Source organism: Arachis ipaensis, chromosome B2, assembly GCF_059453495.1.
Source record: "Arachis ipaensis isolate K30076 ecotype BB chromosome B2, ASM5945349v1, whole genome shotgun sequence".
In the NCBI taxonomy this organism is placed as follows: domain Eukaryota; kingdom Viridiplantae; phylum Streptophyta; class Magnoliopsida; order Fabales; family Fabaceae; genus Arachis; species Arachis ipaensis.
In genome coordinates this window covers 122701581-122728329 of record NC_142437.1, presented here as the reverse complement: position 1 = coordinate 122728329, position 26749 = coordinate 122701581, and the positions used below count along the sequence as shown (strand labels likewise).

The following is a 26749-nucleotide window of genomic DNA, read 5'->3' as shown; positions in this document are numbered from 1 at the left end:
CAATCAGATTTCAGTGTAATAATTAAATTTATGTGGATAATATTATTGAAAATAACACAAGCTGTTGAAAGAAAGAGACCACCTGATGGGACAATATGATTAACATTTTGATGCATTAATAGGATCAAATAACATAAATTTCGACAAACTATTTAACTGCCTCAACTTAGTTTAGTATAAAGTATAAACTTCAAGCAATCAAAGTTGCATTGCACTATTTATTTATTTATTTTTGAAGTGTGAGATGAATAGATGGCCACAATTATTGGTGGGTGAAGTTGTTAAAAAATTCCATTACTTGTTTCGAAAAGTCTTGGCCAGAGTGAATAAAACCAAAACAGAACAGACAAGGCCACAAACAAAATTATCTACTTAATAATTGAAGCAAATATCACCCTATTGGCTATTAGATGCAGTGGACCATACATTTCATGAAAGCAAGAAGCATCATCTGAACTTGTCCCGAAGACCAATAACTATAAACATTTCAAGTCAATTCACTGCCTACCTGCAACAGTTTCCTTACTCCTTTTGAGATTAACCGAGTTTACAGCAAATTACATCCATTTCCTTTTGCCTTTCTCAGTTTCCTCAGATCTTATCACTTGATCTTGAGAAACATGGCTGCAACACTTGTAGGTGGAGCTGTTCTGTCTTCCATTTTTAATGTTGTTTTTGACAGGATGTCCTCACCTGAATTTGCCAACTGGATCAAAGGGAAGAAGCTTACCCAGAATCTGCTTGAAAGGTTGAAGACCAATCTTTATGCTGTTCAAGCCTTTCTTAATGATGCTGAGCAGAAGCAGATCAAGGAGAGAGCTGTCAAGGACTGGCTCGATAGTCTCAAAGATGCTATGTATGTTGCTGATGACTTGCTGGATGAAGTCTTCACCAAAGCTGCCACTCAGAAGGATCCAGGTACCTTCTTCTCTCGTTTTCTCAATTTGCAAGATAGGGAGATAGCAAACAGGACGGAGGAAATAATTGATAGGATAGAGTCTATTGTGAAGCAAAAAGACACTCTTGGTCTTAGAGAGATTCCTAAGGAGAACATGTCATGGAGGATCACAACATCTCTAGTTGAAAGATCCAACATATATGGCAGGGAAGAAGACAAGGAGGCCATAGTGAAGTTGTTGTTGGATATTGATGACACTGGTGATGGTGATATATCTGTGATTTCCATTGTGGGCATGGGAGGAATAGGAAAGACTACTTTGGCCCAATTGATTTACAATGACGATAAAGTGAAGGAGAATTTCGTCTTTCGATGTTGGGTTTGTGTGTCTGAAGAATTTGATGTTATTAAGGTCACCAAGACTATAGTTGAGGCAATAACGGAGAGTCCTTGTAAGTTGAATGATTTGAATTTACTTCAACATGAGTTAAAAAAGAGTTTATCCAAAGGGAAATTCTTTGTTGTTTTGGACGATGCATGGGAAGGAAATTATGGTAGTTGGAATAGGCTTCTAAAACCTTTTCAGAATGGGGTTAAGGGGAGCAAAATTCTCATAACTACTAGAAGTACAAAGGTGGCTTCTGCGGCACAGACTATTTCGTCTCGTGAACTAAGTTTATTGTCGGATGAAGATTGCTGGTTAATATTCTCAAAACATGCACGTCTTTCCACTTACTCTATGGAGAATCCAATTTTGGAAAAGATCGGCAGAGATATTGTAAAGAAGTGTCGTGGCTTGCCCTTGGCAGCTCAAGCACTAGGAGGCTTATTGCATGGAAATTCTGATGTCGAGCATTGGAATCGTATATTGAAGAGTGAGATATGGGAATTGTCCGAAGATGAGAGCGAACTCATTCCAGCATTAAGAATTAGTTACTACTATCTTCCTTCATGTCTGAAAGATTGTTTTGTTTATTGTTCGTTGTATCCGAAGGATTATGAATTTGATAAAGATGAATTGATCTTGTTATGGATGGCTCAGAATTTTTTACAACCAGTTGGGAAAAAGACTCCAGAAGAAGTTGGTGATAAATATTTTGATGAATTAATTGCGAGATCATTTTTGCAACCTCATAGTACTTGGGAAAATAAATTTGTGATGCATGATCTTGTGCATGATTTGGCAATGATGTTTGCTGGAGAATTCTATTTTAGAGCGGAAGAGCTTGAGAATGCAGTTGAGGTTGATACTAAAACTCGTCATTTGTCCCACAATGCTAAAGGCAATTATCCAATCTCAAAACTGTTGGGAGTTTGTGACAGAATAAAACATACAAGGACATTTCTTGAATTCAATTTGAAGTCATGGATCCCATTTAACATGGAAAACGCACCTTGTATCTTGTTGTCACATTTAAAGTACCTGAGAGCCTTGTCGTTCAATAGCTTTCCTCTTGAGTTAGTACCTGATTCAATAGGTGAGTTGATTCATCTGCGTTACTTGGATCTCTCTTGGACGGACATTGTGGCATTGCCAGAGTCATTGGGTAACCTATACAATTTGCAGACCTTGAAGTTGTATTCCTGTAGTAATCTGAAAATGCTACCTGTTGGCATGAAAGACCTTATAAATTTGCGCCATCTTGATGTTAGAGATACTCCTTTGCATGAGATGCCGAAGAGCATGAGCAAGTTGAAAAATTTGCAGTTTTTAAGCGACTATGTTGTGGGGAAGCGTGAAGAGAACAAGATCACAGAATTGGGAGCACTTGCAAATCTACAGCTATCAATTTCCATTGCCAAATTGGAGAATGTGGTGAACAGCAGTGAAGCTTCGATGGCAAGAATGTCTGATAAGGATGGCATTAGCTCTTTGATCTTGAGGTGGTCATCAGATAAAGATGAGAACACAGCTGATTCTCAAATAGAAAGAGATATACTTGACAAGTTACGACCTCACACTAATTTGAAAGAGTTATATATCTATGGTTACAGGGGTACAACATTTCCAGATTGGGTGGGACATTCTTCCTATTACAGCATCACCGAAATAACACTGGGTGATTTCTCTTTGGGTGGTTGTCGGAATTGTTGTATGCTTCCTTCACTTGGACAAATGCCCTCGTTGAAGCACCTATCAATTTCAGATTTTGAAAGTCTAGAAAGTGTGGGTGCTGAGTTATACTTTAACCAGAATGGTGAATCTTGTTTGGAGACACCACCATTCCCAATGCTTGAAACTCTTTCGTTTTATTCAATGCCTTGCTGGAAGGAGTGGCGTTCATTGGAGTTCAATGCATTCCCGAGACTTAGGGAGCTTACCATAATTAGGTGTCCGATGTTGAGAGGAGATTTGCCCAGTCAACTACCATCTTTGCAATCACTTCAGATTTTTAATTGCAAGCAGCTGAGTTGTTGTGTTCCAAGGGCTCCTTCGATTACGAATCTTTCAATTTCAGGAAAGCATCTAGTGGAGTCGGGGGTAGAGGCCATAACGCACATGCAACTGAGTTGCCTGACGTCTTTGCGCATCTCAGGTTATTCCTCCCACATATGGTTTCCTGTGAGTGCTATTCCCGCATCACTACAAAAGCTGACGATTCAGGATTGCAGAGAATTAGAATTTGAAATGGATGGGCAACATCACTCGCTGCAGATACTATCAATAGAGAGCAGCTGTGATTCACTTACATCCTTCTCGTTGTTGGATGCCTTTCCAAATCTCGTGCGTGTTTATATCAGCAAGTGTGAAAAGATGGAGTGTATTGTGGTGTCACGCTCTCTTTCATCTCTCCGTGATTTAAATATCATTGAGTGTAGGAGTTTGAAGTCCGTGTCAACGCTATGGATGGCAGCACCTCAGCTAGAGCATCTCACACTACGGGAATGCCCAGAGATCGAGTTGTCAGCAACAGGGGATCCAAACCGTAGCCTCAGATCTCTTGAGTTCAGCTACAGCGAGAAACTAGTGAGTAGTGCATTATTCGTGAATTCTCAATTTCACGGGCTTACTAGTCTTTGTATTTGGGGTGAATGTGAGAGTGTGAAGTGCCTCACAAAGGAAGGTTGGTTGCCTGCCTCCCTTGAGTCTCTCACACTGCTAAGCATGAAAAGTGTGGAGACGTTGGAATGCAAGGGACTTGCACACCTCACCTCCCTCCAAAAATTGACTATTGCTGAATGTCCCAAGTTGGAGAACATTGACGGAGAAAAGCTGCCTGTCTCTCTAATACAACTCTTCATAAATGAAAGTCCTTTGTTGGCTAAACAGTGCGAGATGAAGGACCCACAGCTTTGGCCCAAAGTTTCCCACATCCCTGCCATTCAAGTTGATTACAGATGGATTTGGTAATCCAACTTCAACAGGTAACTGTTTATCTCTCTCACCACGTTGTTCTCTATTGCCCAAATACATTTGCTTTTTGCACTAAGATTTATACGCTGTATATAAAGTGATTCACTAGTTTTCCATTCTTCGTCTGCGTTACAATATTCATACTCTTCATTCTTATTAATGTCTTGTATCATTCATCACCAACACAGCTAACGTTTTATGCATTCTCATACAGCTTATCCATGGACCCAACAAGATAAAGGTCTGCAGTTAAAGTTTTGCTTTTGATGCATCAAGACTATTCAATCATTGCATGGAGTTGGGAGATGATGACATTGGGTGCTTCTTCCAAGCTTGATTCGGAAATTCCTTTTGAATATTCAGCTACAATGTGGTCGGAGGTATCTTCCAGTGCTTCATATGTTGCATGCCATGAACTATGCAGCGAAGTATCATATATTATTTTAATTTAATATTTTGTTCTCTTTTCTTTTGTTTTATTGTTGACGGATTCTTCAAAAAGAAAATGACACTAGTAGTAATTGCAAAGGCTTTAAATCTTTTATATTGGTTGAAGTAAGCTATTTTTTTCAGCCTCTAATGATGATTTTCCACCCAAGGAAAGTTCACGCAAGATCATTGATTTATTTAAAACAAAATTTACATGAATTTACAGCTAAGCTCGTCCAGTCTCCACAAAAAGAACTTTCTTACTGGATCAAAGATTCAAAGTAAAGGTATATTCTAACTCATCACTGCTGTTATTGCTCTTACTGTGTCATTCCATTCCTTACATGCATGGTTTACATTCTCATATAGCTTTCCTGTAGAGCCAAGGAGATAACTTCTGTGGTCAAGGACTTGCTTTTGCTTTTGATTCATGCAATCATGTACAGTCATTGAAATACGCAAGGGTGGCATTTTTGGTGGTGTCATGAACACGTAAGCACCCGCATTGCCTCACTTCTTTCTTGTATATTTTTCCAATAGAATGCTGATATTATGATACTGACAGCTTTTTCTATTGTTCTGTTAATAAGATGATGACAAGCAAAGAAGCGCATCATCAGATATAATGGGAAGTTCTTTATGAAGTTCAAGGTCCTTGAGAATGCCAAATGGAAATTCTCCTGGAGAATAGGAGTCAAAGAAGTGGTTAAGAAACCTGATATTATGGTCACTGAGATCTCCATTTGATCCGAGTTTGAATTACAAATGTTCTTCACTCACTGATTGTGGTGTATAATTTGTTTTCTATCCTTTCGTTTGAGTACTTCATATGTCAATAAGTAATGCGTGATTAAGTGTAAGATGGAAAGGGCTAACTTAGTTATACTGGACATAGTATTCAAATTTCAAATAGATGTTTTAGGCCCCAGTCTTATTCTTTGATGGCAAAGCCGAAGAGGGATAGAGGCTGGTCCTTCACCAAGGCCTTGATGGCCATGTCGGAGAGACCTTGGTTGAGGGGTTACTTTGCTGGGGGGAAAAATGTAAAAGATGGGAAGATGTATATTTTCAACTTAAGTTGTTCTTGTAACACAGCATGAGTAAACTCTATTTATTGTGTATTTCTATCAAAATGAAGCAAGTAATGTAAATGGTTAACAAGAATGAATAATCACTTCTTATGGTGGTTTAATTGCAGCATATTTAGCCATGGTCTCTGTTCTCTTTTATGCACTGGAACACTAGTAGGAAATAAGTATGTCATAGTTTGGTCCACAAGGCACCACCATGAGGCTTAATTGTACATATAAGTAAATAGATGAGGCCTGATTATATAATCAAAGTCAACAAACTTGACATTTGATGCATAATTGTATTGACAACCTAATACGATATACTATATATTGTAAATCTATTATCTCACCAAATGCTTGCTTTTGCAAGGTATAACTGAAAAATAGTGATATTATTCTTTATTTTAAAAAAAATCAGTCAATTAAACATCAGAGAGATAATAGCAATGAGTTTTATATAATTAGTTTCTTCTTTTTATCCATCAATGTAAAAGGAGCAAGAAAGAAAGAGAAAAGACTCAATTAGTAATTACAAAAATAATTCATGTACATAAATTCTATCAAAATTTATTGTGAAAGGACCTAAACTTCTGACCAAATCATAGCTATGATTTTGGTTTGAAACTTTGACTAAGTGTAGCAACAAACAGTTAACACTCCTAACTCCACTAGATTAGTCACAAGTTTCAGTCAATTACACATTTTCAGAGACTTAAAACAGTTTCCAAAAAACAAAAGTCTGAATACTACAAAGACATTGATGTGCCTATTATAAAATCTAGCATGCAATTTGGTGTTTTGTACATGCTAATTTATAATCAATATACAATTTTGGACAGTAACCCATCAATGTAGTCTTCTTTATAATTTGAGCATTCATCCAATATCACTCTTCATGCAAAATGGAAGCACTTTCTTCCTGTCCAGGATACTTCTTGTTATGCCTGGAACAATGATTTCATGCTCCAGATTGAAGCTTCATCCGCCGCAAGGAAAGATAAGCCAAGAACCGGTAGCCGAAAACCATGGCTATTAGAGCAGCTACTTCTGTCAAACCACTGTCAATTTTGATCCCATTTACAACTGGAGTTAGTTGTTCATATTGCACCTTCAGCAGCAGTTTGTAGGTGTGGTAGTTGAAAGACATGTACCAAATCCAAGAAATGAATATGGGAACTCTGCTAAAATTGAGGATCAAGTGTTAGTTTCTTCTGCTTGTAGATTGCTCAATTTATACATAGAATTTTTGGTCTAAAAAAATTCGAAATATTTTGTTTTGGACTATACCACTAGTCTGTTTTTGTTAATTACTACCATAGCAGACATAAATCCAACTAAAGCTTTTAACAAAGACAAACTAACGGCAGAGACTAAAACCAAATGTTTTGATTTAAGTAAATCCATATGATCAATTTGTTAACTTGACACCACAAAGTGCAAGGCAATAATTAAGGGCTCACGTTCAAAGAGAAAAACAAGGATATATATGTTTACCTGCACAAAGAACCCTCCAGCCAGCATGAAAGTCATGACAGTTACTGAAGCCAAAGCTGTTGCCCTTTTCATGTCCATAAGTGTTGCTCCAATAGCAAGTCCAAGTCCCTAAATTCATGACAAACCATATTTAGAAATGAAGGCTAATATTGGTTTCTATGTTAAGCACATAAACAGAACTACTAAGAAAAGCTTTTAGGACCAAATCGAAATCACTGTAAAAAATAGTGACAAAAATAAAGTTTTTCCTTTTCTAATGCAGATACATACCTGAGCCGCCACAATGCAGAGGAAAAAGGGGTAGCATTGAGTCTCAAACCAGCCAAGAAGTAAACAACAAGGAGAAATAGTACTGGTAATATCAAGTCTAGTGCAAGGTCACTTATGATTCTGGCCAAGAAATATGCACTTAGTCCGTACATATCGGCCGCTCGCTCCGTACTCAGTATAGCTAGCTCTTGAGAAATGAGAATGTGACGGTAATGCTAGAACTTGAGAAGGGGGTTGAATCAAGTTGATTTCAGAAAAGAAATTCTTTTAGATGTTTTCCTTAAAGCAGATTATGCATGAGATTTTTTGTGTTTTGCCTCTGAATCCAGAACAGAACAGAGTAGGGAAGAAGAGAATCAGGTAAGTATGTATCCTGTTTTGCCTCTGTATTTTTATTTACATAGTTATAGTTATTTAACGGAATAAATTTGAATAAATAATTATAATATTATTGCATTAAAATTATTCTTAACATTGATAGCGAAACAGAGATCAGAGAATCACCCTTTTGTCATGTGAATTTTCTATCATCATTACAGACATATGCGATATTTTTCAACAACAAAGCTAGCTCTATAAACAATTGAATTAGACAATTATACCAAAAAAAAAGTTATAAAAAAGAAACGTTCATTATAATCTTAATCTTAACTATAAATATAAAAAAAAGTCTCGTGCCCCACAAATTCAACCCAACAGAATACATAAATTCAATTATAATTTTAGTCTTTATTATCTTATCTTATCTTTATCTTATCTTTAGTTGTTCTTATCTTATCTTTATTTGCTTTTATCTTTCATAGGACAATGCTCTATATATTCTTAATTTTACTTTTATATAGTTTACAATTCAATTCAATCAATCAACGATCAATAAAATTTCTTCATCTTTTCTTTCCTTTTTCTTTATTTTCCGTTTTGAATGATCGCTTGTGTTAGCTAATACAATAATGGCGGGTGGTTTCATAGAGAAGGGGTCTTCCGAAAAGAACTATCCCGGAAAACTCACTTTCAGAGTCTTCATAACATGTGTCACCGCTGCATTTGGAGGTCTTATCTTTGGATATGACTTAGGCATTTCAGGTGGAGTCACCTCCATGGATCCTTTTCTAAAGAAATTCTTCCCTGATGTGTACGCAAAGGAACACAACATTAAGCCCACTGATAACCAATATTGTAAATTTGATAGCCAAGTGCTCACACTCTTCACTTCCTCTCTCTATTTGGCTGCTCTTGTGGCCTCAATCTTTGCATCCAAGGTAACTCGAGCCTTCGGTAGGCGCCTCACCATGATCTCCGGCGGTGTTCTCTTTCTCGCCGGTGCAGCTTTGAACGGCTTCGCCCAGCAAGTTTGGATGCTTATTGTTGGCCGCATGTTGCTAGGTTTTGGAATCGGATGCGCCAATCAGTCTGTGCCGATCTACGTGTCCGAGGTTGCTCCATACAAATACAGAGGAGCACTTAACATGTTGTTTCAATTGGCAATCACCATTGGCATTTTTGTTGCCAATATTCTGAACTACCTTTTTGCCAAGATGGAGAACGGAGAAGGGTGGCGCTATAGCTTAGGTTTGGCAGGAGTCCCTGCAATAATGATCATCATCGGTGCAATGTTTCTTCCTGACTCACCAAACTCGTTGATCGAGCGTGGACAAGCTGAGAAGGCCAAGGAGGAACTAATCAAGATTCGTGGAACCAATGATGTTGACGAGGAGTTTAAGGATCTTGTTGCTGCCAGTGAAGCCTCCAAACAGGTCAAGCATCCTTGGTCTTCTTTGCTCAAAAGTGAGTACAGGCCTCACCTCACCATGGCCATAGCCATTCCCTTCTTCCAACAACTCACTGGCATGAATGTCATCACATTCTATGCTCCTGTTTTGTTCAAAACTATTGGCTTTGGTGGAACTGCTTCCCTTATGTCTGCCATGATTACCGGAGGTTGTAACGCCCTTGCCACCCTTGTTTCCATCTTTACCGTTGACAAGGTTGGCAGACGAAAGCTTTTTCTCGAAGGTGGTGCTCAAATGTTTATATGTCAGCTTGTGATCGCAGCTGCAATAGGTAGCAAATTTGGAACAGATGGAAACCCTGGAGTTCTTCCCAAGTGGTTTGCCCTAACTGTTGTGGTATTCATATGTGTCTACGTGGCGGGATTCGCATGGTCGTGGGGTCCACTAGGATGGTTGGTACCCAGTGAAATATTCCCGCTTGAAGTTCGATCGGCAGCTCAGAGCGTCAACGTTTCGGTTAATATGATCTTCACCTTTGCCATTGCCCAAGTTTTCACTTCAATGTTGTGCCATATGAAGTTCGGGCTCTTCATCTTCTTTGCATTCTTTGTGATTGTTATGAGTATCTTTATCTACAAGTTCTTGCCAGAGACAAAGGGTGTTCCCATTGAAGAAATTTCTCTTGTGTGGGAGAATCATCCTTATTGGAACAAATTCGTCAAGTCCTCTGCTCAAAAGAACAAGATTGCTGCGCCAGATTCTCAAGTTTAGGATTCCATAAATATTCTTATCTTTTCTATTTCTTTGGTTTACTGTTTATTATTGGTTTAGGTTTGTTTTTGTCTGGTTGTTATTGATGCGCCAGATTCTCAAAGTTTAGGATTCTATAAATATTCTTATCTTTTTTATTTCTTTGGTTTACTGTTTATTATTGGTTTAGGTTTGTTTTTGTCTGGTTGTTATTGATTCTTTGATATTCTATGAATCTTAAGAAAATTTTATAAATCCTTAAAAAAAAAAAAAAAGAAAAGATGAAGAAATTTTATTGATTGTTGATTGATTGAATTGTAAACTATGAAGGTAAAACTAAGTATATATAAAGCATTGTCTTATGAAAGATAAAAGAAAATAAAAATAAGATAAATATAAGACAAGATAAGATAATAAAAACTAAAATTGTAATTGAATTTATGTATTCTGTTGGGCTGAATTTGTAGGTCACGAGACTTCTTTATTATTGTCATGAGCTAAGTAGTTTAATAATTGTCTACCTATACTTTTCCTTTCAATATATTTACAAATTTCTACAATGCTACTGTATGGAGACAAGCTGCTAGCTAGGCAGTATATATTACTGTCTCGAAGGCTTTTGAATATCAATCTCACTGGGAAAAAAGTGGTAGATTTTTTATTCCTATAAATTGGTGTTCCTTGGTGATTGTGAGATTGCAAATGTATTTATTTTTGCCATTTTTGCGACTTCTATATAGCCTTTAGTGCTTGCGGAACTTTGGGGCATTTTGCCATTTTCTATGGCCTCCCAACTGTTTCTTTAATAAGGCTTTATGAATGTCATGGTAGAATCAGATTCCCCAGACAGCCATTCATCTTTGCCAAGAGCTTAGGGAGGTGTTTTTCTGATTCTTCATGATGTGGGCTGATAAATGAAGTATTGGACCTATAATACTAACGTACACATTAAACCACACTTGGACTTTTAACCCAATATTAATGTACCCGAAATCAATTCAAACTCAACAGAATATTGCAGTGAAAACAAGGAAGAATCCCCAGAAGACAGCTATAAAGAAGAGTAGTCTGGCCTGAAATCCGATAGTGAAAATGTCAATTAATGCCTGAGAAAAAAATTGTCTAATCCTTGTAGCCTTTATAATACTCTTCAACTTCATCTGAGTATCCTTACAGTTATGTAGAGTAACTCGAATTTGTAAAGCTGATTCTACAGCTGAACTGATCCCGTATCGACAAAGGGAACTTTCATAGTGGATCAAAGTAAAGGGGTATATTCTAACTCCTTACTGCTGTTAGTGCTGTCAGTGTGTCATATCATTCCTTACATCCATGGTTTACATTCTCATGTAGTTTTCCTATGCAGACAAAGAGAACTTCTGTTATTGCACCCGCATTGCATCATTTATTTCTTGTATCTTTTTCCAAGTAACTTTTGCTGCTGACAACTTGTACACTGAAGTCTTATACAACACTGAAAGCTTTTTTTTCTCTTGTTCTGTTGATAAGATGATGAATCTACCATGGGGCAAGTGTATGGTATAGCCTTGAAGGATACAGCTCATATAGGAAACTCAATATAGGAACCTGATATAATGATCAGTTGGTCACTGAGATCCTCATTTGTTCTGAGTTTGAATTACAAATGTTCTTCACTCACTATTTGTGCTCTATGCTTTCCTTTTCTTTTAGAAGTTCATATGTCAGAATGTCAGTAAGTAATGTGTGATTAAGTGTAAGATGGAAAGATGTTGTCATACTCAAGATGTTCTTGTGACACAACCATCGCTAGACACTATTTATTGCTTATTTCTCTCAAAATAAGGCAAGTAATGTTTTTTGGTTTCTAAAAGTGGTTTAGATTCTATTTATTAATTGCGGCATATTCGGTGCTGTATACAGATATATCTCTTTTCTCTAACATCAAGATTAGTATAAACTTCAAGCAATTAAACTTGCGCAACAAATTGGTGGGTAAAAGAAAATTGCAGATGAATAAATGGCATCATTATTGGTGGGTAAAAGTAATTGCAGACAGAAGCATGGGTGCTATTATGTATTAATGTTTGACTTATCTGTTTATATGGAGAAAACACTCTCTTATGTAGCCTGCACCTTTTCTCAAAGACTTTTAGTACACAATACTAAAGTAGATAATGGAATCAAGATATATAGTTTAGCGTTTTTGAGATTGTGTTTGAGAGAACACAGGCTGATAGTAATATGAAGTTGTGTAAATTGATATGAATTGTTGTCATACACAAGTATAAACTCATGGAATATAAGAAAATCTAAACTACTCCTAAGAGATCATATAAGATACTGGCTTATTTTCAGGTACAATTAGGATAATATAAAACATTTTCGTATATTCTAAAGACTTTGTTTTTTATTTTAATCTTCTATTTTTTTCCCCACAGAATCCTAGAAATGCAGAACACTGAAAATAAAAGTAGAAAATGGAAACAGCAAGAAAACAGACTATTGGAGTTTTGTTCTTGTTTTGCTTGGATTTTCCTGCCTCCATCTTGAATCTGTTTTTCAAGCAGGGTTTGTTGGAGTAAAAGGTCACCAGTTATGGATACCATGCTTCTTAGGTTGCTTGGTTGGTTAAGAATACTTGCATGAGGCATAATATAGTTAACATCTCAGATTCTGATAACTTTTGTATCAGCTCAATTTTCATTATAGGATTGCTTCACTGAAGAACAAGACAATAAAAAAGTATATATTTGTTGTTGTATTATATTGGGGATGGAGGGATTTGCTGTGAAGTGTAAACTGTAAATGATCAATGTTATATGAAGAGATTTGTAAAAGTAGTTCAGTTCTTGTTATTTTAAATTAATCCCAAAAAAGAAAATAAAAAATAAAATATGTTGGAAATTCTCTATAGTGGATTAATCCAACTTAACAAAGATTAATCAGCTTTCAGTATATTTTGAAGATTGTTGGTTTTGACACACAATAAGCTAATCTAAACTAAGGCAGGCAACAACAAAATTCTGTGCAGAAAGAGTGCAACATTGTAAATAAATTGTTTTTGTGTTTTATCTTTATACATATAATTAACAAAATAGAAATGGAACGTCTTATTTAAAAAACAGATTTATGTTGAAACTATAATTAAAAAGGGAGCATATGCATGTGACATGAATTAACACTATATTTGTCTAGTAAAATGAGAATAGAGAAGTTCTTTTTTTTTAAAAAAAAGGAAAAATTGTATTGTACTATTTTTTAATGGTATAAAAGATAAATATTTTTTTACTTCATTGTTTATTGATTATTTTTTATACCAGAAGGAAAATCATACATATAAGATACAACATTATGCATATAACATTTGTTTTTGGTATATAAAACTGTGAATGGTAGGTGAGAAGTAAATAAATGTAAAAGTGGATAATGATATTGATGATACTTAGCATTGATATTGATACAGTTGATTCCCAGATGGAAAGAGATATACTTGACAAGTTACGACCTCACACTAATTTGAAAGAGTTATATATCTATGGTTACAGGGGTACAACCTTTCCAGATTGGTTGGGACATTCTTCCTACCGCAACATCACCAAAATAATGCTGGATGGTTGCAGGAATTGTTGTATGCTTCCTTCACTTGGACAATTGCCCTCTTTGAAGCACCTTGAAATTTCAAAATTTGAAAGTGTGGGGATTGTGGGTGCTGAGTTTTACTTTTTCCAGAACGATGAATCTTGTGTGAAGACACCACCATTTCAAAAGCTTGAAACTCTTTTGTTTAAGTCAATGCCTTGCTGGAAGGAGTGGCGTTCAATGGTGTTGAATGCATTTCCTCGACTTAGGGAGCTTACGATAAGGAAGTGTCCGTCGTTGAGAGGAGATTTGCCCATTCATCTATCATCTTTGCAATCACTTCAGATTGACAAGTGCGATGAGCTGAGTTGTTGTGTTCCAAGGGCTCCTGCGATTACCAGTCTTTCAATTTCAGGAAAGAATCTAGTGGGGTCCGTGGTGGAGGCCATTACCAACACGCAACTGACTTGCCTCACTTCTTTATGGATCTCAAATTGTTCCTCCCACATATGGTTTCCAGTGAGTGCTATTCCCCCATCACTACAACGCTTGACGATTCAGGAATGCAGAGAATTAGAATTCGAAATGGATGGGCAACATCACTCGCTGCAGGAACTATCAATACATAACAGCTGTGATTCAATTACATCCTTCTCGTTGTTGGATGCCTTTCCAAATCTCGTGAGTGTTTTTATCGGAAAGTCTGAAAAGATGGAGTGTATTGTGGTGTCACGCTCTCTTTCATCTCTCCGTTATTTAAATATCTGCGAGTGTAGGAGTTTGAAGTCCGTGTCGACGCTATGGATGGCAGCACCTCAGCTAGAGCATCTCACATTACTGGAATGCCCAGAGATCGAGTTGTCAGCAACAGGCGATCCACACCATAGCCTGAGATCTCTTGAGATCAGCTATAGCGAGAAGCTAGTGAGCAGTGCAGCATTCATGAATTCGCAATTTCATGGGCTTACTCATCTTACCATTCTTGGTGGATACGACGAGAGTATGAATTGCCTCCCAAAAGAAGGTTGGTTGCCTGCCTCCCTTGAGTCTCTCAGACTGTATGGCATGAAAAGTGTGGAGACGTTGGAATGCAAGGGACTTGCCCACCTCACCTCCCTCCAACAATTATCTATTGAGTACTGTCCGAAGCTGGAGAATATCGAGGGAGAAAAGCTGCCTGCCTCTCTAATAAAACTCACCATCATTCAAAGCCCTTTGCTGGGCTATCGATGTCAGATGAAGGATCCACAGCTTTGGCCCAAAATCTCCCACATCCCCGCCATTCAAGTTGATAGCAGATGGATTTGGTAATCCAACAACTTCAACAGGTAACTGCTTCTCTCTCACACAACATTATTCTGTTTTTCCCCAAATACATTTGTTTTTTGCACTAAGATTAATACTCTGCATATAAAGTGGCTCACTAGTTTTTCATTCTTCTTCTGCATTACAGTATTCTTACTCTTCATTCTTATTAATGTCTTATATCATTCCTTACCAACACAGTTGATGCTTTATACATTCTCATACAGCATATCCATCGAGCCAACAAGTAAGCACCCACATTGCCTCACTTCTTTCTCCTATATTTTTTCCAATTTTTTTCTGCTGAATGCTGATATTACGATACTGCAGCTTTTTCTCTTGTTCTATTGATAAGATGATAAAATTTACCATGGCGAAGTATACGGTATAATGGGAAGTTCAAGGTCATTGAGAATGCCAAATGGAAACTCTCCTGGAGACTGGAGAATGGGAGTCTTACTGCAACTGCTTCCAAGGAAGTGGTTAGCATGCCTTAAAGAAACCTGATTTCATGGTCACCGAGATTTCAATTTTATCTGAGTTTGAATTACAAATGTTCTTCACTCACTGATTCTGGTGTATAATTTGTGCTCTATGCTTTCCTTTGACTAATACACGTGTCAGTAAGTAATGTGTGATTAAGTGTAAGATGGAAAGGGCTAACTTAGTTGTACTTGATGAACAGAATATTCAGTTATAGATGTTTTTGTTCACAGTCCTATTCCTTGATGGCAATGCCGAAAGGGAATAGAGGCTGGGCCTTGACCAAGGCCTTGATGGCTATGCCGGAGAGTCCTTGGTTGAGGGGTTACTTTGCTGGAAAAAACATAAGATGGAAAAATGTTGTATATTTTCAACTTAAGTTGTTCTTGTATATGGTTAACAAGAATGCGCAATCACTTCTTATGGTGGTTTAATTGCAGCATATTTTGCCATGTTCTCTGTTCTCTTTTATGCACTGGAACACTAGTAAGAAATAACTATGGGATAGTTTGGTCCTCAAGGCACCACCATGATGCTTCATTGTACATATAAGTGAACATGATGTGACTTGATTATGTAATGAAAGTCAACTAAATATTAGGGAGATGATATCAATGAGTTTTAAATAATTTGTTTCTTGTTTTTCACCCATCAAAGAAAAAGGAACGAAGAAAGAAAGAGAAAAGACTCAATTAGTTAACCTACCAAGTTAAATTCTACAAAAATAGTTCATGTACATAAATTCTATCCAAATTTATTGGGAAAGGACCTAAACTTATGACCAAATTATAGCTATGCTTTTGGTTTGAAACTTTGACTAAGTGTAGCAACAAACAGTTAACACTCCTCTAATTTCACTACATTAGTCACAAGCTTCAGTCTATTTAACATTTTCAGACTTAAAACAGTTTCCAAAAAAAAAAAAAAAAAAACCTGAATTCTACAGACATTGATGTGCCTATGATAAAATATAGCATGCATTTGTGGTGTTGTGAACATGGTAAATTAGAATCAATATATACAACTTTGGACAGTAACACATCAATGTAGTCCTCTTTACAATTTGAGCATTCATCCAATATCACTCTTCATGCAAAATGGAAGCACTTTCTTCCAATCCAGGCTACTTCTTGTTATGCTTGGATCAATGATCTCATGCTCCGGATTGAAGCTTCATCCGCCGCAAGGAAAGATAAGCCAAGAACCGGTAGCCGAAAACCATGGCTATCAGAGCAGCAACCTCTGTCAAACCACTGTCAATTTTGATCCCGTTTACAACTGGAGTTAGGTGTTCATATTGCACCTTTAGCAGCAGTTTGTAGGTGTGGTAATTGAAAGACATGTACCGGATCCAAGAAATGAATATGGGAACTCTGCCAAAATTTAGTATCAAGTGTTAGCTTCTTCTGCTAGTAGATTGCTCAATTTATACATAGAAATTAGAATTTTGAGTCTAAAAAAATTCAAAACGTTTGATTTTCGACTATACCATTTTCTATAAAAATTCAAAACGTTTGAGCATTATGTCTTGAACAAAGCAAAGGGTGTTATTGTGGAGATTATGTTTGGTGTATTTTTTGTGTTTATGCTGGTAGACTATATATTTTAAATAGTGAGTGTGTCATGCTAGATATTATTGTACTACTTCTGATAAAAGTTTTCCTTAATCATCTCACCTTTTGAGCTCCCTCCAAATTTTGAGCATTCCATTAATATTTTGGTACGGTCTAGTGTCGACTTCTCTGATGTATTATAATATGGCAGCTTATTATTTGCCTCAGAATGCTGGGGACATAGCTAGGAAGTACATTAAAGATCCACAGTTGTTGTCTTACATAGATGTTGAGGTAGATGAAACAACTTACTTAATCTGAAGTTTAATCACTGCATTATTTTTCAACTCTGTTGGCCGTGATCAGTAATTTTACTTCATAAAAACTCTGTCATTGCAGTGTTTTTTAGTGAGCACAGTCAATGCTTTGCAGACCCTAATGATCAATGCAAGCATGGTAAATCTGTTGACCTATCTTGCTGCTACTTGCAGTTTAAGCAATGTTCTTATCATAGTCTCCAAAGTGTATTTCAAAGAAAGTTGTGGACAAAACAAAAAATTTAAATACAAAATTAACACTCAGCTATCTGCTATCAAGTATAGTGGCTGACTGCATGTTTTCATTTCTTGCTTTGGTGTTTGAATTTTTTTTTTTTTTTTGGCCTCTAGGTTCTATGCGATAGGCACTTTGAGGGGATTAACTACCCCATTGGTGGTGTTGGTTGCATAAAGAAGCATGGGTGCTATTATGTATTAATGTTTGAATTATCTGTTTATATGGAGAAAACACTCTCTTAACAATGCATATAACATTTCTTTTTTAGTATTTGATTCTAAGTTATGTAATATTATTATGTGTATGTTCTTTTTGAAATTGTAAGGCCCCATTGTAGGTAGGGACACCAAAGACACACTGGCGGTACCTAGCTCGTGTTGATGGAACTTACGGACCAATGCCTCGCAAAACTCCAAAGGGATTACTGGGAATGCCATTCAATACCACGGTAAGTTTTTACTTCCGAAAGTTAGTAATAGGTTCGATTCTAGAACAATCCATTATACTCGTAGAACTGAGTGATTAAAGTAAGTGATATGTTAATTAAACCTTCAGGGCGTAAATGGTCTTTACTGTGTGGGTGATAGCTGCTTCCCTGGACAAGGTGTTATTGCAGTTGCTTTCTCTGGAGTCATGTGTGCTCATCGAGTTGCTGCAGATATTGGTAAGCTAGAACTTCCCTTTGAAATTGAATATACAATGACTCAATGAGTTTCACATTTTCTATTATGCTTTTCTAATTACTACCAATCAAATTTATAGTTGCATCTTTGCTCATGTTAATTTTAGACTTTTAGTACACATGGTGAGAAAGAGATAACAGAATCAGGATATAATTTACTGATTTCGATATTATGTGTTTTTTGGTGTGAAAGAAGAAAAATTAGGGAACAAAGGCTAACAGTAATATGCAGTCTACTTTTACATTGAAGTTAAACTCTTGAAATGTAAGAAAATGTGAAGATAAGATACTGTGTCTTTGTTATATATATATATTAGAAAAAGGGATAATATGAAACATTTTCATTTTATCTAAACAGCTTTCTTTTTTAAATTTTGTTTTTTTTTTTCTATTTGTTTTCCCATGAAATTTTAGAAAAGCATAAAACACTAGAAATAAAAATAGAAAATGGAAATAGACCATTGGCATGTGGCTTTCTTTTGCTTGGATTTTCGTACCTTCACCTTGAATCTGTTTTTCAATCAGGGTTGGAGAAGAAGTCATCAGTTATGGATACCATGCTGCTTAGGTTGCTTGGTTGGTTAAGAACACTTGCATGAGGCATAATATAGTTAACATCTTAGATTCTCATAACTTCTGCATCAGCTCAATTTTCATTATAGGATTGCTTCACTGAAGAACAAGACAATAGAAAAGTGTATATTTGTTGTTGTATTATCTTGGGGATGGAAGGATTTGCCATGAAGTGTAAAATGTAAATGATCAATGTATGATTGATAAAGTCTTCTTCATAAAGGTTATATGAAATGCTTTGTCAAGGTAGTTCAATGCTAAGAAGAAAAAGGAAAACATAATGTTGGAAGAGCTTGCCTCTATAGTGGATCAACCCAACTTAACTAAGATCAATCAGATTTCAGTGTAATAATCAAATTTATGCGGATAATACTATTGAAAATAACACAAGTTGTTGAAAGAAAGAGACTACCTGATGAGACAATATGATTAACTTTTTAATGCATTAATAGGATCAAATAACATCAATTTCGACGAACAATTTAACTGTCTCAACTTAGTTTAGTATAAAGTATAAACTTCAAGCAATCAAAGTTGCATTGCACTATTTATTTATTTTTTAAGTTTGAGATGAATAAATGGCCACAATTATTGGAGGGTGAAGTTGTTAAAAAATTCCGTTACTTGTTTTGAAAATTCTTGGACAGAGTGAATGAAACATATAATATGAAGTCCAATTGCAGTCACATACACAACATTGATATATATGATCATGAATGTTTTTGAAATAATATCAAATGTGTTTTAGGATCATATATATATTTTTCCTTTTATTTAAGGTAATGCAGGTCAATTATTGAGATACAAAATGAATAATGGAAAAGGAAGATGGGACCTAAGTGCTTTGTCCTATATATCCAAATATTCGTTTTCTTTCTTGTTCATGGATTACCAAAGGAAAAGGAAGAGATAAAGATCACAATGGAAAGGAAATTTAGTCCATTAATCATTTAATTGTTGCGTTAAACATGCTCTTATAAGCTAAGGTGTAATTGAATTACAAAAGTGTCCAACTGCCAAAAGGGACATGCAACTCCCTCCAATGACTAGAGTCTTTTCTGATGGCTGATGAATTGCATTTTATTTATTTTTTTTTTTTTGTGTCTTTTTTTTATAACAATCAAATAAACAAAATTGGTGGAAAGAAATAATATGTCAAAATAAGATTAGTGAGAATAAAAAATTCTCAGCTACGGATAATAATTGTCCTCTGAAATCAGTAAATTATTGAAAAGGAAACATCATTTAGTACCTACCCCATGTGATTTTCTCCGAAGACCATAAACCTCATCAAGTCAATTTCACTCACCACACAAACGAAACACTTCACTTAGCTTCTGTTTGAGAAAACCCAGAAACTATACTGCAAATTGTGAACCCTTTCCTCATCCATTACCTTTCTTTCTTTCTTCTGACTTTTGATCTCATCTAATCTGCTTCACTGGAGATTCAACCATGGCTGAAAAACTTTATGGTGGAGCTTACCTCTCTCCCTTTGTTAATACTGTTTTGGGCAACCTGTCTTCAATACTTGAAGATGACTCTGTCCTCTATGGAAACTACTCTGCCTTAGAGTTGCTTAAAAGGTTGCGAAACTGTCTTTGTGTTGTTAGATCTGTGCTTGATGATGCTGAGTACAAACAGTTCACTGACAAGGAAGTCAAGAAGTGGCTTGTTGATCTTCAAGATGCTCTTTATATGGCTGATGACTTGCTCGATGAACTCTCCACTAAAGCCGCTGTCGCTGCTACTCCAAGTGATCCAGGTAACTCTTCCTCTTGGTCTCGACTTGTTGATTCATATATTGAAGATACTGGTGATATGGAGAAAATAGTTCGAAGACTGGACTCTGTTGTAGAACGCAAAGATTCACTTTGTCTGGAGAAGAGTGCCAAGTTGGACATGTCATGGAGAAGTCCATCCACATCTCTCCTTGAACCATCGGAGATATGTGGCAGGAAAGAAGACAAGGAGGCCATACTGAAACTGTTGTTGGATGATGATGATGCTGCTGATGGTGATTTATCTGTCATTCCCATTGTGGGCATGGGCGGAATAGGAAAGACTACTTTGGCCCAATTGCTTTACCACGATGACAAAGTGAAGGACAATTTTGATTTTCAAGGTTGGGTTTGCGTGTCAGAAGAGTTTGATGTTGTCAAGGTTACTAAGACTATAATCGAGGCAATAACTTCGAAATCTTGTAACTTGACAGATTTGAATTTACTTCAGCTTGATTTAAAGGAAAAGTTGTCGAGGCAAAAGTTCTTCATTGTCTTGGACGATGTCTGGAATGAAATTTATGATGATTGGAATAAGCTTCTAAAACCTTTTCAGAAAGGGGTTAAGGGAAGTAAAATTCTTATAACTACGAGAAACAAAAATGTGGCTTCTTTAGTGCAGACTGTTTCACCTCATGAGCTACGATCACTGTCCGATGAAGATTGTTGGTTGGTGTTTTCAAAGCATGCACGTCTGTCAATAGTGTCTGTGGAGAATCCAACCCTGGAAAAAATCGGCAGAGATATCGTAAAGAAGTGTGATGGATTGCCCTTGGCAGCTCAAGCCCTTGGAGGCATATTGCGTGGAAATTCTGATATCAGATATTGGAATCATTTACTGAAGAGTGAAATCTGGGAACTCTCCAATGACAGAATAAATGTTGTTCCAGCGTTAAGGATAAGTTATTATTTTCTTCCTTCATATTTGAAGGAGTGCTTTATTTATTGTTCCTTGTATCCCAAGAACTATGAATTTAGCAAGGATGAATTGATATTGTTATGGATGGCTGAGAATTTTTTGCAACCAGTAGGTAAAAAGACCATGGAAGAAGTTGGCGGTGAATGCTTTGATGAATTAATTGCGAGATCATTTTTGCAACCTCACAGAACCCGTGAAAAGAATTTTGTGATGCATGATCTTGTTCATGATTTAGCAATGACATGTGCTGGAGAATTCTATTTCAGAGCTGAAGATCTTCGGAATGCAATTGAGGTTGATACTAAAGCTCGTCATTTGTCACATAACGCCAAAGGCAATTATCCATTGTCAAATCTTTTGGGAGTTTGTGATAGAGTAAAACATACGAGGACATTTATTGAAATCAATTTGAACGAGTGGATTCCATTCAATATGGAAAATGCAGCTTGTATTTTGTTGTCACAGTTGAAGTACATGAGGGCTTTGTCGTTGAAAAACTTTCCTCTTGTGTCAGTGCCTGATTCAATAGGTGAGTTGATTCATTTGCGTTACTTGGATCTGTCCGAGACCTACATTGTTACATTGCCGGAGTCATTGGGTAACCTGTATAACTTGCAGACCTTGAAGTTGTATTGGTGTAGAAATCTGAAAATGCTACCTGTTTGCATGAAAGACCTTGTCAATTTGCGCCATCTTGATATTAGAGAAACTCGTGTGCACGTGATGCCGAAAGGCATGAGCCAGTTGAAAAATTTGCAGTTTTTAAGCAATTATGTTGTTGGGAAGCGTGAAGAGAACAAGATCACAGAATTGGGAGCACTTACAGATCTACAGCAATCTATTTCCATTGACAAGTTGGAGAATGTGGTGAACAGCAGTGAAGCTTGGATGGCAAGAATGTTTGATAAGGATGGCATTTGTTCTCTGAAGTTGAGTTGGTTGCCAGATGAAGATGAGAATATAGTTGATTCCCAAACAGAAAGAGATATACTCGACAAGTTACAACCTCACACTAATTTGAAAGAACTAGAAATCCGGGGTTACAGGGGTACAACATTTTCAGATTGGTTGGGAAGTTCTTCCTACCGCAACATCACATATGTATGGCTGGATGGCTGCAGGAATTGTTGTATGCTTCCTTCACTTGGACAATTGCCCTCTTTGAAGCACCTTACAATTTTAAATTTTGAAAGTGTGGAAATTGTGGGTGCTGAGTTTTACTTTTACCAGAACGATGAATCTTGTTTGGAGACTCCATTTCCAAAGCTTGAAAGTCTTTTGTTTTCATCACTGCCTTGCTGGAAGGAGTGGCGTTCAATGGAGTTCAATGCATTTCCTGGACTTAGGGAGCTTACCATAATGGAGTGTCCCATGTTGAGAGGAGATTTGCCAAATCAACTTCCATCTTTGCAATCACTTCAGATTATGGGTTGCGATGAGCTGAGTTGTTGTGTTCCAAGGGCTCCTGCGATTACCAGTCTTTCAATTTCAGGAAAGCATCTGGTGGGGTCCGTGGTGGAGGCCATTACCAACACGCAACTGAGTTGCCTCACTTCTTTACGCATCTCAGATTGTTCCTCCCACATATGGTTTCCAGTGAGTGCTATTCCCCCATCACTACAAGAGTTGAGGATACGGGATTGCAGAAAATTAGAATTCGAAATGGATGGCCAACACCACTCACTTCAGGAACTATACATACGTAGCAGCTGTGATTCACTTGCGTCCTTCTCCTTGTTGGATTCCTTTCCGAATCTCGTGCGTGTTGACATCAAGTACTGTGGAAACATGGAGTCTATTGTGGTGTCACGCTCTCTTTCATGTCTCCGTTATTTATGGATCAAGCATTGTGGGAGTATGAAATCCGTGTTGACGATATGGATGGCAGCACCTCAGCTAGAGCGTCTCGAATTAGTGGGTTGCCCAGAGATCAATTTGTGTGCTCCAGGGGTTCCACACCGTAGCCTCAGATATCTTGGAATCAGCTACTGCGAGAAACTAGTGAGCACTGCAGCATTCATGAATTCACAATTTCAAGGGCTTATTCATCTTTGGATTGAAGGTGAATGTGAGAGTGTGAAGTGTCTCCCAAAGGAAGGTTGGTTGCCTGCCTCCCTTGAGTCTCTCACACTGAGTGACATTAAAAATGTGGAGACGTTGGAATGCAACGGACTTGCCCACCTCACCTCCCTCCATGAATTATCTATTTATGAATGTCCCAAGTTGGAGAATATGGAGGGTGAAAAGCTGCCTGCCTCTCTAATACAACTCATCATCTTTGGAAGCCCTTTGCTGGGCAAACGATGTCAGGAGAAGGATCCACAGCTTTGGCCCAAAATCTCCCACATCCCCGCCATTCAAGTTGATCACACATGGATTTGGTAATCCAACAACTTCAACAGGTAACTGTTTCTCTCTCTCTCTCACAACGTTATTCTGTATTTCCCCAAATACATTTGTTTTCTGCACTAACATTTATACTCTGCATATAAAGTGACTCACTAGCTTTTCATTCTTCATCTGCTTTACAACGTTCTTACTCCACATTGTTCATCAAGAGTATTCACTCATTGCTGTACTCTTACATGCTTTGATACTTGCTTCAGACCCTTGGGACATGATGAAATTAGGTTCTTCTTCCAACCTTGATTTAATATTCCTTTTGAATACTCAGAAAGAATGCTGTATCTTACAGTGCTTCATATGTTGCATACCATCAACTATGCAGCAAAGTATCGTATATTATTTTGATTTAATATTTGTTCTCTTTTCTTTCGTTTTATTGTTGATGCATTCCTCAATAAGAGAATGACGTTAGTTGAAGTGTGCTATTTCTTTGAGCCTTTTTTACCAAAAGAAAGTTCATGCAAGATAATTGATTTATCTAAACAAAATTTACCATAGTTTATGGTTGTAAAATGAATTGTGCTTTTGTTTCTGTGACATGTAGATAAAGTGCAGGGATAATCTAACTCCTGATTGCTGTTAGTGCTGTTCATGCATAGCACCATTCCATACATGCACGGTTTCTATTCTCATATAGTTTTCGTTTGGAGCTAGAGAGTACTTCTTGTGTGCCAGATGTAAGGGTGGTATTTTTGGTGTTGTTATGAACTAGTAAACACCAGCATTGCATTACTTCTTTAATGTATCTTCTTTTTTTTTTTTTTCCCAACTTTTGCTGCTGACAACTTATACATTGAAGTTTATTACAACACTGACTGCTTTTTCTTTTGTTCTGTTGATAAGGTGATGAAATCTAACGTGGGGCAAGTGTACAGTATACCCTTGAAGGTTATAGCTCATATGGGAAACAATTTCTAATATTCGCTTATCCAGAGGCAGAACTGAGATTGAGGCTGCTGATAAGCAAAGAAGGGAGTGCTCTGAGATAGGCATCACAATTGGTGCAACAATTTGAAGTTCTTTATGAGGTTCAAGATCCTTGAGAATGCCAAATGGACACTCTCAAGGAGAATAGAAGTCGCGCTGCGACTCCTTCTAAAGAAGTGGCTAGGAATCAGTAAAGAAACTTGATATCATGATCACTGAGATCTCCATTTGATCTGAGTTTGAATTACAAATATTGTTCACTCACTGTTTGTGGTGTATGCTTTCCTTTCCTTTAAGTACTTCATAGTTCTTATGTTAGTAAGTAATGTGTGATTAGTTGTAACATGGAAAGGGATAACTTAGTTGTACTTGAAGAAGAGAGTATTCAATAAATAGTACATGTTTTTGGCCCCAGTTCTATTCCCTAATGGCAATGCCGAAGGGGGATAGAGGCTGGTGGTAATTTAGAAGTCTTAGAATCTTATATGATTGTCTCTAAATTCTTTTATACTAGACTAAAACAACAACATTAGTATACAGTATAGATTTAAAAGTGTTATATAATTTATAAATTGATTAAATAATATATATAAATTAATCTTAAACTTGAAAATATTGTACAAAATATTAATTCTGGTATTTCTATATAGTTCAATATAATTATTCAAGTAGAAGGAAATATGAAGTAAAATATTATGTATTTTAAAAAAAATTACAGGTATTTGATACTAAAATTGTACAAAGTTACATATTCATTTATTGTTTTTATTTTTATATTATTTGTAGTTGACAGATTTATTAGTCTTCTTATATGAGGTTTGTTTTACTTTTTTGTTTTTTCTTCCTATTGAAGTTGTTTGTTTGTTCTTCTTCTCATATGTTTTTATAGAGATGAATCTTTCTAAAATATTAACTTGTTTGAGTTTTGTACAATCATTTTTATTAACCTTTGTATATAAGTTTTTCATTTGAAGATATTTCTTGAATTTTTTTTATATATATATTTTTTTGTAGTTTCTTGATTGATATGTGATCTTTGTCTGAAAAAATTAGTATTCATGGTAGTTTTTATAATGTTTTTTTTAAAAAAAAGGAATTTTATTTAAATAAGCAATATTTATTTTTTGAATAAGAATTTTTTTAGTATTATCTATTTTATTTATGGAAACAGAGGGATTGAGTGTGTCAGTGTTTTATTTGTTTTTTTTTTTCCTAGAATTTGCAAATCATATATTTTTGGCATAATTATATGAAAAGGTTATATGTAATTTTTTTTATCTATTTTTTATTAGTAGTTTTGTGTTTGATTATTTGGTAAATAGAATAAAATACAAATTTACAATAGTAATAACGTAAGAGTTTATAAAATATGTATAATTAGATAAAATAGTATAAGATTTGAATATTGGTAACTGATGAAAATTTTTATGATTATTATTATTATGACACTTTTAATTCACAGATATTTATTGCATTTAATCTGTACTTTATGTTTCAATTGAATAATTATGAAAGAATGGTTGGTTGGTTACAACTCATTTTTTTTGATATTGCAGGAGTGTGTGAGTTGTGCTTGGTTACTGCTCGTAGGTGTGGACGAAACGGTAGAAAAGGACCTCGTAGAGGAGACGAGGGAGATGACCCATTTGTCAGAAACAGCGTTGAAACAAAGAATAGCCCTGTGCTACAACGCTAAAGTCCTCAGGAGGGATTTTAGGGAAAGAGACCTCGTTCTGCGATGCAACGACGTCGGTCTACCGACCCCTGGAGAAGGAAAGCTGGCGGCAAATTGGGAAGGTCCTTACAGAATTAGAGAAGTGCTTGGTAAGGGTGCCTACAAGATTGAGAGACTTGACGGCAAAGAAATTCCTAGAACATGGAATGCAGGTAACTTGAGAAGGTTCTACTCCTGACTCGAGCAAGCCGACCAGGAGGCCTAACGAACTCATGTATGCTCGCTCTGTCCACATGTTAATCTTTTTAGTCAATTTTTAGCTATTTACTC

At 36.4% G+C, this 26749-nt stretch overlaps 5 protein-coding genes, 1 long non-coding RNA gene and 1 pseudogene across 9 annotated transcripts; 6 read left to right on the top strand and 1 right to left on the bottom strand.

Annotated features, from left to right (window-relative positions):
- Positions 1-479: 479 nt before the first annotated feature.
- On the top strand, positions 480-5892 carry LOC107626293 (putative disease resistance RPP13-like protein 1). 2 transcript variants are annotated; one of them, XM_088504201.1, is made up of 5 exons: positions 480-4264; positions 4468-4633; positions 4909-4969; positions 5063-5174; positions 5273-5892. In XM_088504201.1, exon 1 carries the CDS (start codon positions 621-623, stop codon positions 4248-4250), a length of 3630 nt encoding a protein of 1209 aa, XP_088360327.1. In that variant the 5' UTR covers positions 480-620; the 3' UTR covers positions 4251-4264; positions 4468-4633; positions 4909-4969; positions 5063-5174; positions 5273-5892. The 2 variants fall into 2 exon arrangements, with proteins under 2 accessions (XP_088360327.1, XP_020972262.1); XM_021116603.2 differs by having other exon boundaries at positions 5052-5174.
- Positions 5893-6713: 821 nt separating this feature from the next.
- On the bottom strand, positions 6714-7671 carry LOC148575475 (ABC transporter G family member 27-like). Its single transcript, XM_088506249.1, has 4 exons — positions 7520-7671; positions 7452-7464; positions 7250-7357; positions 6714-6863 (listed from the first exon to the last, which is right to left on the bottom strand). Exons 1-4 carry the CDS (start codon positions 7669-7671, stop codon positions 6714-6716), a joined length of 423 nt encoding a protein of 140 aa, XP_088362375.1.
- Positions 7672-8469: 798 nt separating this feature from the next.
- On the top strand, positions 8470-10020 carry LOC107628010 (sugar carrier protein C pseudogene; annotated as a pseudogene).
- A 3387-nt stretch (positions 10021-13407) lies between these two features.
- LOC107628009 (putative disease resistance RPP13-like protein 1) lies at positions 13408-15800 on the top strand. The gene is made up of 3 exons (XM_088504205.1): positions 13408-14888; positions 15067-15112; positions 15196-15800. The coding sequence occupies exon 1, from the start codon at positions 13408-13410 to the stop codon at positions 14869-14871; it is 1464 nt and encodes a 487-aa protein (XP_088360331.1). The 3' UTR covers positions 14872-14888; positions 15067-15112; positions 15196-15800.
- A 1310-nt stretch (positions 15801-17110) lies between these two features.
- On the top strand, positions 17111-17628 carry LOC148575474 (uncharacterized). Its single transcript, XR_015905011.1, has 3 exons — positions 17111-17195; positions 17301-17357; positions 17570-17628. It is a non-coding gene; the product is annotated as an uncharacterized LOC148575474 (long non-coding RNA).
- Positions 17629-17787: 159 nt separating this feature from the next.
- Positions 17788-19106, top strand: LOC110269098 (prolycopene isomerase 1, chloroplastic-like). The gene is made up of 3 exons (XM_021116622.2): positions 17788-17904; positions 18012-18120; positions 18664-19106. Exons 1-3 carry the CDS (start codon positions 17854-17856, stop codon positions 18735-18737), a joined length of 234 nt encoding a protein of 77 aa, XP_020972281.1. The 5' UTR covers positions 17788-17853; the 3' UTR covers positions 18738-19106.
- Positions 19107-19906: 800 nt separating this feature from the next.
- LOC107628008 (putative disease resistance RPP13-like protein 1) lies at positions 19907-25207 on the top strand. Of its 3 annotated transcripts, XR_002358191.2 has the most exons (3): positions 19985-23813; positions 23970-24041; positions 24661-25207. XR_002358191.2 is itself a non-coding variant. In XM_021116607.2 (2 exons), exon 1 carries the CDS (start codon positions 20167-20169, stop codon positions 23794-23796), a length of 3630 nt encoding a protein of 1209 aa, XP_020972266.2. In that variant the 5' UTR covers positions 19907-20166; the 3' UTR covers positions 23797-23813; positions 24661-25207. The 3 variants fall into 3 exon arrangements, 2 of the variants coding, with proteins under 2 accessions (XP_020972266.2, XP_020972267.2); XM_021116607.2 differs by lacking the exon at positions 23970-24041 and having other exon boundaries at positions 19907-23813; XM_021116608.2 differs by lacking the exons at positions 23970-24041; positions 24661-25207 and adding an exon at positions 24362-24491 and having other exon boundaries at positions 19991-23813.
- Positions 25208-26749: the final 1542 nt, after the last annotated feature.

Coding starts and splice junctions, on each gene's coding strand:
- LOC107626293 (XM_088504201.1), top strand. CDS start 621: ATGGCTGCAACACTTGTAGGTGGAGCTGTTCTGTCTTCCATTTTTAAT.
- LOC110269098 (XM_021116622.2), top strand. CDS start 17,854: ATGCCTCGCAAAACTCCAAAGGGATTACTGGGAATGCCATTCAATACC. Junction 17,905..18,011: donor GAATGCCATTCAATACCACG/GTAAGTTTTTAC, acceptor TTAAACCTTCAG/GGCGTAAATGGTCTTTACTG. Junction 18,121..18,663: donor TCGAGTTGCTGCAGATATTG/GTAAGCTAGAAC, acceptor TTTTTCAATCAG/GGTTGGAGAAGAAGTCATCA.
- LOC148575475 (XM_088506249.1), bottom strand. CDS start 7,671: ATGTACGGACTAAGTGCATATTTCTTGGCCAGAATCATAAGTGACCTT. Junction 6,864..7,249: donor CTGGAGGGTTCTTTGTGCAG/GTAAACATATAT, acceptor CTGCTGCTGAAG/GTGCAATATGAACAACTAAC.
- LOC107628008 (XM_021116607.2), top strand. CDS start 20,167: ATGGCTGAAAAACTTTATGGTGGAGCTTACCTCTCTCCCTTTGTTAAT.
- LOC107628009 (XM_088504205.1), top strand. CDS start 13,408: ATGATATTGATGATACTTAGCATTGATATTGATACAGTTGATTCCCAG.